The following is a 14,525-nucleotide window of genomic DNA, read 5'->3' on the forward strand; positions in this document are numbered from 1 at the left end:
TGGACGGATGGATGGATGGATGATGGATGGATGGATGAATGATGGACGGATGGATGGATGATGGACGGATGGATGGATGGATGATGGATGGATGGATGGATGGATGGATGATGGATGGATGGATGGATGGATGATGGTTGGATGGAGAAAATGAAAAACAGTAAAGAGGAAACAAACAGTAAAGCTGATCCTCAACATATTAGATATAAATGAATTTATCTGTTAGCTGCTGTTTCCAACCTGACCACCAGGGGTCAGTAAATTCAACACAATGATGCTTTAAACACACACACGCACACACACACACGGTTTGGTCTCTGGTGGATGCAGAGGTTTGATCAGTGCTGATACATGTTGACAACTTCTAATCTGAAAAATTGAAAGAAATGAATTAATATGCAAATTCCTCCTTTATAATATAAATGTCCTTGAAAAAAAAAAAGGGGGGGGGCGAGTAAATGAGTGGAGAGAGAGAGAGGAGATAAAGAGAGGAGGGAGGAGAAATAAAATCTAAACACAGAAAATTAAAAACATTTAGAGCATTAAAAGATGAAGAAATGAGGAAAAACGAAGACAAAGATAAAACTCAGACGGCCTCATCTTCCCTGAGGAATGCATATCACCCGCCGCCTGTCAGAGCTCTCATCGCTCCCAGGATGTTATTATATGACCGTCAGCTACTACCACAACTCACAGCTCAGGATCTGAGTCATCGCTTTGTTGTGGCAGCCATCTTGAACCCAGTTTGTTGCCCAAAATGGCTGACTTCACAGCAGCTTCACCATAAAGTTGGGTCAAAGTTTCCATGCTTTGAAGCTTTAAGTTTTAAATAAAATAAGAAGAAATTAATTTACAAGAACAGCTAATCTGTTGTTTTAAAGTAACTGCAATAAAAACAAACTCGATGCTAAACAGTTTATATCTGATGTCAGGAGCTAAAAACAGGTGAAAATCTAACAACGAGGAATAAAACCACAGAAGAAGAAAGGAGGAGGCCATCTTCTCTTTGTCTCCTCGCTGTTTTCCACAAAAACATCAAAGAAGATCACCTTATTTGCTGCACATGTGTACAAATCAAACGTGGAGCGTCACATTTGTCTCAGTTTGTTCACAATTAAAGCTCTTCATGAGTAAAGAGGAAGATCAGACACGCGAGGAGGAGGAGGAGGATCCAGCTGAAGAGGAAAATGAGAACGCAGAGTACTGGAGTGAAACAAGATGAATAAAAAGAACAAGAGGAAGGGAGGAGGGATCATGAGGGGATTCAGAGGTGTTTTCTCATTCTGCTCATTCGGCTCGCGTTGCCGCGGCGTCTTCAGGGACGACGCTCCTACAAGACAAAGATTAGTGCTACAAAGGCAGCAGGTGGCTGCTAGCTGCGCCGCCGCTCGACTCTGGGACTTAATTATCTGTGGCACTGAAACTTTCCTCCGTTTGAAGGACAAATGATTAATTAAAAAGAACAACTCACCTACGCCTCTGATGTGTGGACAATACCCCGAGCCCAGGCTTCCTGTGCATACATGTGTGTGATTGTGGGGACGTCTCAGTGGGACGGAGTATCATTGTCAGGCAGTCTAATCACGCTGCCTGGTTCAGGGAACCCGTTGTGTCCGACTGATAACTAGCTAACGAGCTAACGTGACGGAGGAGCGGTGGCGCGAGACAAAGCCAGCTACAGCAAGGTCGCCGCAACCTCCAGCAGCCGCCGCCACCGCTCCACACCGAAGGCAGAGAGGGGGAAACACAGAAATAATTGGCTTAACAAGAGGAAAATAATACAGCAGATAAAGCAGACACATGTAGCACATTAATGAGTCGTTTAGAAAATTTCAGAGGCTGGAAGCAAAATGAGCCACAGAGATGTCTGAAGGACACGCCGATAAACCCGACTTTCCAGCCTCACCTGAAAACTGATGACAGGAAGTTCTCACCTGGACCAACTACATGTCCACCACATCAATCAGACATGAGCATCACCTGATGAAGGCAGGTATTCAGGCTCCAAACAGTGTGAGGATTAACCGATCTGTGCACGGTGCGACTGAGTGAAATCCAGACATGTTGGTTGGTTACGATCCTGCAGCCCTGAAATCTGATCTGTTTAATGATTAAAAGTCTGCAGCTGGTTTGTTTCCACTATAAGAGACAGAGAAGTTCATGAGTCGTTCTGTTTGAAGAACAGATTCCCTCTCTTCATTCCTGACAGCAGGCAGCTCTTCTTGTAGTTTAGCTGTCCAGTTTCTCATCAGTGACACCTACAGGTCAGGAGGAGAATTGCAGCAGCACCGGCGTAAACAGCAACAAACACTGAAACTGTGCTCTGAATCAACTAATAATCAAAATGCATCAATAAAAGTTGGATAAACCACATCTCAGACCTCTAAACGAAATGTTCCGACCCCTCAATCACCCCCCCCCCCCATGCTTCATTCACACCCACACCCTGACTCCTATAAGACTCCCTCAGCTGCTCAGTCTATGATCCATCCCCTGGATCTGCTGTCTTTCACTCACTGTGTTCTCACAGTCTTATGCTCCAGCAACTACCTGATAACACCACTGCACTGCTACCCCCGGTGCTGGCTCTGGACGCGTCAGACCGACCTGACCCGACCTTCTGGGGGCTCAGCTGTGTTTGGCAGCGAGTTCAGACACAAATCCTGACAAAACCCCATTAATCTGCATCTCTAATGAGAATAATGACATTAATTATTAAAAAACAACAACACACAAACATGTGATAGCTTCGTACACACCGACAGCAGTGCCCTCATCGTTTCCTCTCCTTACCCACAATGCAACAGGAAGCCAGAGGAGATCAAAAAGGCAATCATGACAAATGATCTCAGACTTGTTGCAGGAGCGTTTTGCACACATGCTCCTGCAAACACACACAGGAGGTATTCATCCCGTTAAAGCTGGTATCGTCAGTAAAAGTTTGTGTAAACATCCTGTACCTGTCCTGTCACATCGCCGCCTCACTATCACCTCCTCGGCTGTAATTGAATCGCTTCTGTCAGGCGGGGGAGGGGAGCGGAGGAGGGGGTGTTTAGATGAGACTCCGTTTATGAATAAAATGTGTTTTCTATCAGGGGGAATTTGACAAATTGAGTCTGGAAGAGAAGAGATGAGGAGAGAGCCAGGGGAGTGAAACACGGAGAAAACAATCATGAAGGGAAAGGAAATGACGAACAGGAAGTGTGACGATTATTGGAAGAAAAGGAAAATGAGAGGAGGGATCGTCTTTAAACGAGAAACAAAGTTTAAACAGAGACTTCCACTAACCTCACTTTACTTTCACACAAGTCAGAGTTTGTGAGTGCGTGCACGGACGTGTGCACGTGTGCAAAGGTAGATTTCTTCAAAGCCTTTTCCCACAATTCAAAAGCCTGGGAACTAAATGTAAAGCAGCTAAAATCCTTGTCTTCCCACCTCACTTCCTCTTCACCTTCGTCTCTCTCCTCTTTTCATTTAATCTCCCCTCACCCCCTCTTCCTTCCTCTGCTGCAGAGATGAAAAAAACTTACTTTGACAGTCTTATCAGGACAATGAGCTCAAATCAAACAGCTCTCTAATAGTCTGGAGACATCCCGATCCCGCCTTTGTATTTCTTTTCTCTCCTTTCATGCCTCCTCCTCCCGTCCCCCTGTGATGGGACTGCAGCTCCTCTGAAGCCAGAAAACAGCAGAGATATCAGGGCGGGACACGACATGTGGCCTGCCGGTGCGTTCCGTTTGGGGCCGACTGGCTCCAGAGAGAAGAAACCTCAGGGTAGTGGATCCAACAAAGCTTTTTTTTTAAAATAATGATCCTGGTTTCTGTGTCCCGTGTCACCAGTTAGAGTTCAATTCTCTGCAAAGTGCGGAGAAACGAGGGGAACAAAGAACGAGGATTTACGTGAAGCAAACGTGAGACTGAAACTGAAAGTTTGCAGATTTTCCTGTAAAACGAGTCGTCAACTCGTCTCCCTGTGAGATAAAATACTTCCTGCTTTCACACGTCAGAGGTCCACGGTGGACCAGACTTCTTTAACGGGGTCCTGGTGGCAGCGTATCGAGGTCCAGGGTAGATTGTCGAGGCAGAAGACATTAGGTTGTCCAGAATTTAAAGCAGGACTGACCCTCTGACCTCACGCCTCGACTACAACCTTAATGGAGACAAGTTCCTGAAAACCTGGATCAGACAGACAGCAGCAGGAGTAACGTGATGCTAACAGGGTGAGGACCATCATAGGATCACGCTGCTGATGTCCAGAGCAGGAGAGGATCTCAGGGACACAGAAGACAGCAGGGACAGTGTATCTGATGAGGACTAAGACCAGAGCAGCACCATCCTGTCTGAAAGTTCAGTTTGCAGCTCTGTTCTGATGCTGCAGTCATTTCGTTTCACTGAATTAACTGTTTCTGGACATTACAGGGATCTGAACTGAAGACAGTAGCTTCAATAAAACCTTCATATAAATCAGTTTATTCAAAATAAACCGATTTCTACGGGAATATAGCAGAACTTATTTTGTCTCTGCAGCTTGTCAGGTCATTTCTTTGATGAGTTTGTCTCATCTCCAGAACTCCTCACCGTCTGTAGCTGGTTTCCTTCTCATCACCTCGACAAACAAACACCAGAGAAGAACAGAGGAAGAGGAGGAAACACAACCAGGAGTGTTTTTGGCAGCAGAACAGAGGAAGACAGATGGATGAAGTCAGCAGCTTAGAATCTGTAATCAGATGAAAGCGTGAGGAGGAATACGTGTTCATTCAGCTGCTTTCCTGAACGTCTGTTAGGAGTTCGACAAACCAGCACTTATTGTTGATCAGAAGGAGCAGGCGACAAAAACTTCCTCAAAGGTTCGAAACAAGGTCGTCCGAGGAAGATGAAGAACCTGTTTGATATCAAACATGTCACACAGACCACATTCACCATCATATCAGGAAATGTTTAAACCTAATCTGAGCCTGAGCCTCTCAGCTTTTAGTTTTAAAGAATTCAAAAACTGAACCAGAATTCAAAAAATGACGAGCAGTTTCCTAAAAAGGCAGCAGTTTAATCTGTCATTTAATTTATTTAAGATTAATTTACAGAAAATACATTTTACTGTCTTCAATAAGATGAAGACATAAAAAAGCAAAGATGCAGAAAAAGAGGAAGACAGCAGAAAGATAAAGACAGACGTTGAAGAGTGTTAAAGACCAAAAAATGAAGATGAAGATGATGAAGAAACATTTCTGCAGCTGAGTTTAGGTTTTTAAATTTAAACGGAAAAAAGGAGGTTTGTTTTGTTTCATTTGTTGTTTCTTCTTCTCTTATTTGATCCGATCTAAACGTTAAACACACACACACACACACACACACCTCCCAGCTCGGACCCAGGGACCAATGAGAAGTTGGTTACCGGACCTTGAAGAGTTCCCGTGTTATCACGGCTGTGACAGACAGCAGCGAGCCGAGCGGTTCTGACCCGTTATCTGAACAGCCCTGTCCTCGTTAAGAAGCCTAATTAGAAAAGGCTCGTAACAGCGGCCCGTGTGATTGGCCGTTGAGCGCCGGACGGTTGAACAGAACTTCACCAAACGGATCATTTTGTTATAAGAATAATTTCTTGCTTGTGAGAAGTTCTCCGTTCACCTCGACTAATTTCATTATTTCCCCATAAAGCCTCATTCTGCCAGCTCAATGTCTACAGCTGTTTTGGTGTGGCGGCCATCTTGAATCAAGCTGACTACATCTATGGTTCCTGTCAGTCGTTCAGCTAAAAGACAGACACAATCAGTTACATGATCTCCCTCCCTTCGTGGCGGCGGGTGATAGAGGAAGGACCCAGCAGCTTGCAGGTAGGGGTCACCTGTGCCGTCGCCCCCCCCTCCCTCCCTCGGGGAGTTTGTCCTTGGCAGCAGTCCATGTCGTGCTCAATGAAGTTAAAAGTAGGTGCCTGTAAACTTGTATAATTATGATAAATGTGTGTGATTATGACAAATTATTCCCCTCCGTTGTGCTAATAGTGTAATTAGCAACAATAATCAGAGACTTATGATGTTGAAATCAGGCGCCGCTGCGGACAATTAGACCACGAGGAGCCGCTAACCAGGAACTTATGGTGCTGCACTTTCAGACGGTTTCTGTTTGTAGTTGAACCAGAGTCCAGTTAAACCCTCAACACCTGATCTCAGGTCAGCTCTTTAACCCTTTACCTACAGGCTGAGCTTTCCTGGAAGGAATGCATGTCACCCACCGCCTTTCAGTCAGTTAGAAACTGAAATAACTGAACGTCTTTTTGGTCAAACACAACATTACGAGATCATGTTCACTCAGAGTATGTTTGGTGTAAGTCTCAGCTACTACCACACCAGAGCTCATCAGCCAGATGTTCCCTCAGCAGCTGCCTCATCAGCTCCACCTGTGCAGGTGCTCGTTAACACAAACAGCCAATCAGAGGCAGCAGAACTGGAACCACATTTACAGCCACGTGTTTAAAGAACACAGGAATTGTCTCCAGCTGGTGGACATCAGAACCTGCTGGGATTCTCACCAACAACCCTCTCTGGGGTTTACAGTCTTCAGTGTCCCGCTGAGGACCATCTGCTTCCAGGTTGTTGAGCGTTCAGAGATGGTGTTCTGGTTGGAACCAGTTTGACCTCTGACCTTAACGAGACTTTTTCCTGCAGCTCCCTGAACATTTTATCCACGTTGGACCATTCTCTGTAGACCCAGAGATGGTTGTTGGTGAAAAGTCTAAAGTCTCTTAAATCTCCTTTCCTCCTCGTTCTGCTGCTCAGCTGGAACCTCAGCAGTGGACCGAGCCGCTGCCTCTGATTGGCTGATTAGCTGCTTGTGTTAACGAGCGCCTGAACAGATGGACCCGATGAAATCAGACACCTACTAACAGACTGAGCAACATGCCACCAGGCGGCGGGCGACATGCATTTCTTCAAAGACTGCTGGATTCCTTTCCCTTCTGTGTGGGATAGTTTTATTCAACAACCTCTCTGTAAAACCAGAGGATTCTTCTTGTCTGAACTTTTAATCACCACGAAGAACTCTCGGGAGAATCAAGTGAAAGTCCGTTTTTAAAATCCTTCACCTTGACGAGACTCTGAGCCTCAATATTAGTTTCAGTTGGAGCATCTTTCCATCGGGCCGTCCTCCTATCATCAGAAGTCCTCGTCTCCTGCGGTGTCTCCGCTGAAAGTCAACAGGCAGCAGATAGAGACGTCCTGACCCCGAGCTGATAATACGGAATGTTAAGAGCAAAGTGAGCAGAAATCAGAGCTCCTGAGAAATCATTTTCAAGCACTCATCCTTCAGAACAGTCGGAGCCTCTCAGCCTCCGTCTGATGGATATTAGACAAATTGCGTCATGTGCTTTTAAAGATGAGTCTCTTTAAGTGAAAGAGGGTGTTGGCGAGAGGCGTGGAGCTTCAAAGGAGCTCCTCTCCTCCAAGGTCATTTCATGTTTTAACTCCGGGTTCAGCTCTTTATGAGAGCGAGTGTAATTAAACTGATGGAGCCAAACTTTCTGATGGATTACATCACAGCAGCCAAAGAGCTCGAAGTTAATAACTTCTTCATTTACCTCAGGCAGCCGGATCAAACAATAAACCAAGCTCACGGTGGATGAAAATTACCTGATCTTTGGCTAAAATCTCTCTGATTGGCTGAACACAGACAGGATTATTAGACTGAAAATGTTTTCTAAATGCTTTTCTTACGTCGTCCCGGAAAACGAGACAAAAATACAGAAAAAAACAGTTTCTTGCTTAAATATTGTTACAGACAGCTGTAGTTCAGATGTCCTTCCAGTCAGGACAAAGAGCTTAAATCTGACCGGACTGATGAGCTAACGGCTAGTCTGGGGTTATTCCTGCAGGAAGTGATACAGCTGAGCTCAGAACCAGACCCTCATGACCCTCAGGAGGGAGTGGAGGGGGAGTGATTAGCAGAAACTCATTTATTTAAACTTTTCCATGACAGACAAACGTTTCCCTCTAATTCTTTTGTTCTGGTTTCTGCAGAACACCTGGTTCTAAAATGATCCGGGTCAGATCCACGTCCATCGAACCCCGTCCTCCACCAGTGTCCCTGCATCCCCCGTCCTCCACCAGGAAACATTTACATTAATTTAATGTGCCTATTTTTATTATTTCTGGTGTTTCTTGGTTGCTTTAAATATCTTAAACCTTGGCCCCCCTCAGGCCCGCGGGCCACCATTTGATGACCTCTCTGCTCATTTCAGTCTGTCTGAGACGTCTGCCTCGTTTCTAGTCTCCATGGAGACAAATTAATGTTGGTAAACACTCATGTACATTCAGACACGTCCCCCGTCCCTCCATCCACGTCCCTGTGTCCCCCTGTCCTTCCACCTCCGTCCCTCCACTTATGTTCCCCCGTCCCTCCACCAGTGTCCCCCCGTCCCTCCAGACAACCCGTCCCTCGTCCTTTATTCTCTTCAATCTGGAGGAACCTGACCATTCTTCCGAACTCCGTCAGTCCTTTAACGTTCTGCCAGCTTCAGGGTGAGGAGACACGGGGAGACATCCTTCTGTGTTTCAGATTCTGTGTCCGTCTCCGGAGACAAATTGACTCTGATGACCACGCAGATGTCCTCTCACCCCCCCTCCCAGCAGTTAGAGGTTTGCAGAAAGTCAAAGAGTAAAAAAAAAAGAACAAAAACCTCAAATGTGGAACTCCAATTAATTTACAGCCCCCCGCCCCCCCACAGCCGCCCATCAGCAGCACCAATCAGCCCAGAATAAATCCGCGGCAGATCTAATTACTGTGCCGTCTCCGAAGACCCTGGCCGCCGCAAAGCCAATCTTCAACTCCTTGTTTGAACAGGCTGATGAACTAAGGGACTTGATGGATATCAAGTCATTTTGTTTAATTTATAAATGGATTTTCCCCTAATGCTTAAATTATCATCAGACAGAGAGGGAGGGAGCACAATGGAAGGTAAAAGTCTTGAACATGTGGCGGAGCGGAGGATGGAGCAGACGAGACAAAGAGTCCCACAGAGGACACCGTCCTCCTACCGCTTTACGACGTGCCGTAGCTGCTACAATCAGAGGAGACAGAAGGACGGAGGTTCATTTTCTCTGCCTCCTTCTGTTCGGGGTTCTGACGAGAGGTGGGTCGGCGGTCCGCCTCAGGACCAACTCATGCTCCTTTAAGTTAACCTGGGAGAACATGTAAACTCCAAACAGAAACACATTCTGTCTGCGAGGCAACGTTTCTAACCTCTGCTCCACCATGCAGCTCGTCCTCGATCCACCAAACTTCAGCTGGTTAAAGAAGGGCTCTAAGATCATCTACAGAGAGGTTATTCAGTACCAGCTAACAGAGTCCTGCAGGACACGTTTCATCAACTCTGAAACTGAAAACGTTTCTGTCTTTTGTGGAGAAAGTTTGTTACTTGATGCAACCTGAAAGCAAACAGAACAAACAGAAACAGCCTCTCATCCACCACCTGGTATCTGTTAGCTTTTAGCTGCTGTCCTTTAGCATCACAGCAGCTAAACGCTAACAGCAGCAGAGCAGGGATCCTGGACCAGAGAAGGTTTCTGAAGAATCTGAAAAGATCTCCATGTATTTCTCTGCAAACTAAAAGCTTTTAGCTGCAAACCTTTAGATCTTTGACCCAAACCGAAGCAGTCTTCAGATGTTCAGTCCAAACTAAGTTCTTCATATTTTAATCTGTTCTTCCTGTTTGTTCTCCTTCCATCTGTCCACAGTCTTTGTTCCAGGATCCTGAGAAGGACAGCTCACAGAAGGACAAGTCCTTCCTCTGTCGGTTCCTACCTGGTTCAGGTGTCTCCGAGTGAGACGACGAAGAAGCCGAGGACGTCCCGTCTTCAGTGGCGGCTGCCTGGGACAGAGACATGCCTCTGCCCGGAGGAAGCTTCATGCCGAGCTGCTCGGCCATCTCCACGTGGTCCCCGGGGTGGATGTAGTCGAAGACGCTGCTGCCGGTCAGCTCCACCTGGGAAGAAGAGCAGACCTGTGAGTCCTTTCAGTCCCTGATCCATCTTCTCCACCGTAAAGGGTTTGATTCACATTTAAAGGCTCCGTCTTTGGTTCTTTCAATGTTTGAATTCCAATTAAATATTTATTTTATACGTAATATGGTAGTAATTCAGGGTACGAACAGTTTGATCATTGCTGCTGAACTCGTTTGAATATTTTATCCTTTAAGGTGAGAATAATGTCTTTAGATTATATAATGTTGTATGTTAAGCAGGTTTGCTGAACAGTAAATTAAGTTTTAGATATTAACTTTAGCAGCATTTTTGATGAAATTAGAGAAACTGTCAGTGAGGGATGAAAGATCCAGAAGGAAACTGAAGGTTTGAACATGAAGCAGCGAGGACCTGAAACCCGTCAGAACAATCTGAACTTTAAACGTCCTGGATCAGATCCTGACAGACTTTCTGACGAGGTTTGGGTTTGTGTCCCGAGCGTGAATGATGACTATTCAACCTTCTGAGGACTGAAGGAGGAGCGGTTCCTTCCATCCGCCCCTCAGCAGCCGCGGATAATCAGCTGCGTTTTGTCATTTTTATGGAAATGGAACAAATAGGCTTTTTCTTATTAAGTAAATACGTAGTCCCTTGACCTTAAACAGTCTCATTAGCTGTGATCGAGGCGGATTTGTCTTCATTAATTGAAGATGAGAAGAAGGAGCGCCACCAAACCTGGGTGTTGTCTTCTGAACACGCAGTCACACACAGATGTGACCGGAAAACAAAAGAGACGAAGAAGAAAACCCGACACAAACAGGAACGGGAAGAAAAACTCGGTTTTAAGGTGCGCGCTCTCATTTTAGCACATTATAAAGGATGTTTATTTCCACAAGTTAATCTGGTTATGCATGAGTTTGTGTGTGTGTGTGTGTGTGTGTGTGTCGGGGGTTTTTGGGGGTCCACTGGGATAAAAGGGATTACATGGATGTAATCCCTTTAATAAGAAATCCCTTTAAGGCAATTTAGTTCCCTCATAAAGTCTCATCTGGAGCAGAAAGTAATGATTAAGAAATGACGCTGATGACTGAATCACTCACACACACACACACACACACACAGGCACTATGGGAGTTAGTCTTCATGTTTACATGTTACACTGCTAATTGGATCTGCTCTGTTCTTCCTCGCAATAACACATCGACTTTTAATCAATTAAAACTTGGCAAAACTATTAAACAAAGTCCTTGTGGAGCTAATTACACAGACGGAACAATGGAGACATTCAGACATTTACTGGAACAAAATCAGCATACACACCCCTGGAACAAACACCTTGCTGTGTATTTATGATCTAAATGTTTCCGTGCTTCACCGACACACCGAGGACGATGGAATCTGGTCCGCAGACCGCAGATCTGTGATTGGGACGTGTGTTTTCTGTTTGCAGAGAGCTGGCACCAGAGGGCATCGTGAGCGGAGCAGAGGTGTTATCAGGTAACTGCTGGACAGTCAGCAGACACAGACGAAGCACCGTAGACTCAGCAGACAGCAGCCAGGGGGTCCGATCGGGGAACTGAGCAACATGTGGAGCGTACAGAAGTTCCAGCAGACCGAGGTTGGAACCAAGGAAAGATCCTCATATTTGTGCCAGACTCCTAAACAACACCAGCAGTTAACCCACAAACCATCCCACTGACTGCTGAGGGCTGCCATCAATGAATACATGGATACAAATAAAGTGAAACTTGTTTAGATGGGTCCACATGTCGGGCAGAACCCTGGTCTGTCTCCAGTACACACCCAACATGGCGCCCAGTACACGCCCAACATGGCGCCCAGTACACGCCCAACATGGCGCCCAGTACACGCCCAACATGGCGCCCAGTACACGCCCAACATGGCGCCCAGTACACGCCCAACATGGCGCCCAGTACACGCCCAACATGGCGCCCAGTACACGCCCAACATGGCGCCCATGGTCAGCCAGGCCCCGGATCTTTGGGATCAGCTTGGACTTTGACTCTGACCCAGTTCTGATCTGCAGGACCTGCAGGTCCAGTTCCTCCAGCTGTGGTGGACTTGCTGCAGCAGAGGATACAACAGCTGTAGACCTGAGGGGGTCGAACCCCCTGACCTTTGACCTTCCAACACACAGGGTTCGTTTCCTTCACACTGCTGTTTGGTTAATTAAAGTGAGTGTCTGAGGTCATCATGTTGTGGTTGTAAGGTGGCGGGTGATATGCATTCCTTCATCCGCCTGCCTGACGGTTCTTCCTAAGTTCTCTCAGGTGATCCTACAGCAAAGAGCATTAATTACCTGCCTGAACTCAGTTTGGTCCACATTTTGTTTTTCTGCTCAAATTAGACGGAAACAGAAAAGTTTGATTGAAGGTTTTCAACCCAAACAACAAATGTTCCTCCTCTAACTCCTGTCTGCATGGGACCCCAGATCAATCTGCAGACTCTGAGCGTCTGTTTCTAACTGAAGGTAAAAGTTTGGTCCCACTAACAGCTGCAGACATGACGACAATCAACAATGGCAGCTCCTGTTCTCCGCTTGGTTCCTGTCATTAATTGAAGTTCACCCGGGACGTTGATGGACAGATGCTTCATTCAATCACCTGCCAAGTATTTATTGGAAATGGCTGCCCTTTTCCCGAATGGTTTTTGTGGAGAAGTTTCCAGATGTTTCCATGTAACAAAGCATCTGCCACTTCAGGTTACTCAGACAATAAAAAGCTGAGGATGAAACAGTTTGATCAAATCCTCAGACGTGTCTGCTGCTCATCGACGGATTTCTCTCCTTTTCATCCAGACTTTCCTGGAGTCGTTGGAAGAGGTCTGGAGTTTCTGACGGTCTTTATTTGGCTGCATTTGACAGCAAACTGCACCGTCTTTGTGTTTAAAACACAAGTTAGGTATAAAAACAGCATCTGTAGGTGAGAGAAGGAGTTTTAGTTGTTGGAGGCTGTGAGCGTCAAAACAATCAGGTCAAAATGGAAGCTGCACAAAAAACTCATTAACAACAAGCTAGGATTGGAGGTTTATTTTTTAGCTTTATTTATGTAGTTGGGAGGGATGTAACAACACGGGACGGGATTCTTGGTCCAACAAGGCAGGACAATAATTTACCAATATTTTTAATGTTTTTGCCACAAACTCAAGTGACTGGCCTCTCTCCTGAGGAGCTTCATCCTTCAGCTGATCATCAGGTTTTCAGCTCGCTGACAATCTTCTTATTGCTGTTTTATGGATTCAACTAAAGAAAAATGTAAAGAAATCCAGGCTGCTGGGATCAAGGAGCCTAAAGATCCGGTTTAAATTTTAAAATATCTGTTGTGACGACAAAACTCTGGTTATCTGTTGAGTTTAGGAACCTTTTCCTGTCTGAATGAGGTCAGAGGTCAAAACGTTCCTCTGAAATGTTCAGGAAAAAGCAGCTGAAGTTCAACTAAAAACTGGGAAATTTTAAGAGTTTAAAACAAGGTGACAAATGAATGAATGAATGAGATCAATTCAGATCCATAAAGCTCCTCAGATGAGAAGCAAAAAGCAGAGAAATCCAGTCGGGGTGTTTTAAACTCCTCGGATCTGAAACCCTTTAAAAGACTACAGCAAAGTCAGGATCACTGGAAGGAAAACACAGAAATGAGGACTGATTTTGCACATTACTGAAGGTTAGAGAGTTCCTCCACAGTTTGCTCAAATAAACGTGACAATATGGAAGGAACTGAATGCATGAAAGTCATGTTCTGAGTCTTTAAAGTCTTAAAGGTAATAAAAACCAGTCCCATCAATTTTAGTGTAAAAAGTCAGAAAGATGGAAGAAAACAAGCTCTTCTTGTCAAAGTGTTCAATTAGTGTTATCAAATATTAGCTTTACCAAATATGAAGTATTTGTCTTCAGAGCGGGAAGACTCTGTGGTAAGAACGGATCAGAAACAGGATGAGTGATGAGTTGGTGACCTGCATGTGAAACATTCATCAGTATGAGCTCTGTTGTCTGCTCACTCTTCAGATAAAACTTATTAAAACACAAAAGAGACTCTGACGTTATCGTTTCAGCCCCCCATCCTTCGCAGACAAGGACATCAAGTGACAAATGACTAAAAGACGTTTGGTGATAACGCAGAGAGAAAACATTCTCTTAATGGGACCAAATATGCGAGAATGGCGGCACTTGTTTATACGAGTCTTATCAGGTCCTTCTTGTACAACATGTGAGATGGAAGAAGCTCCTGTTTGCTCAAATTACTGCAAAATAACAACCAGGCACCATTTATTTACAACAACTATCCCTAACCCCACTAATGTGTGGATAAATGGTTTTTACCAAGTTGCACCACGAGTCATCGTTTATGTCACATGGAGGCTGCTCAAAAAGAAAGAAAATGAGTGATATGGAGCCGTCTCAGATCTGCAAACGATGCAGCGTCCTGAAGCGTCCTGAACCTTCCTGCACCGTCCTGCAGCGTCCTGCACCGTCCTGCACCGTCCTGCAGCGTCCTGAACCGTCCTGCACCGTCCTGCACCATCCTGCACCGTCCTGCACCGTCCTGAACCGTCCTGCAC

The 14,525-nt window shown here is 45.5% G+C and overlaps 1 protein-coding gene across 3 annotated transcripts in view; it reads right to left on the bottom strand.

Annotated features, from left to right (window-relative positions):
- LOC108251671 (neuronal PAS domain-containing protein 3) overlaps positions 1-14,525 on the bottom strand; it is a 208,052-nt gene that overhangs the window by 19,434 nt on the left and 174,093 nt on the right. For all 3 annotated transcript variants that reach the window (XM_037977635.1, XM_037977636.1, XM_037977637.1), the window contains one exon: positions 9,793-9,973. In XM_037977635.1, the coding sequence (XP_037833563.1) occupies positions 9,793-9,973 (181 nt within the window). The remainder of the gene's footprint in view (positions 1-9,792; positions 9,974-14,525) is intronic.

The sequence above is a fragment of the Kryptolebias marmoratus genome, linkage group LG10 (genome assembly GCF_001649575.2).
Source record: "Kryptolebias marmoratus isolate JLee-2015 linkage group LG10, ASM164957v2, whole genome shotgun sequence".
NCBI classification, from domain to species: domain Eukaryota; kingdom Metazoa; phylum Chordata; class Actinopteri; order Cyprinodontiformes; family Rivulidae; genus Kryptolebias; species Kryptolebias marmoratus.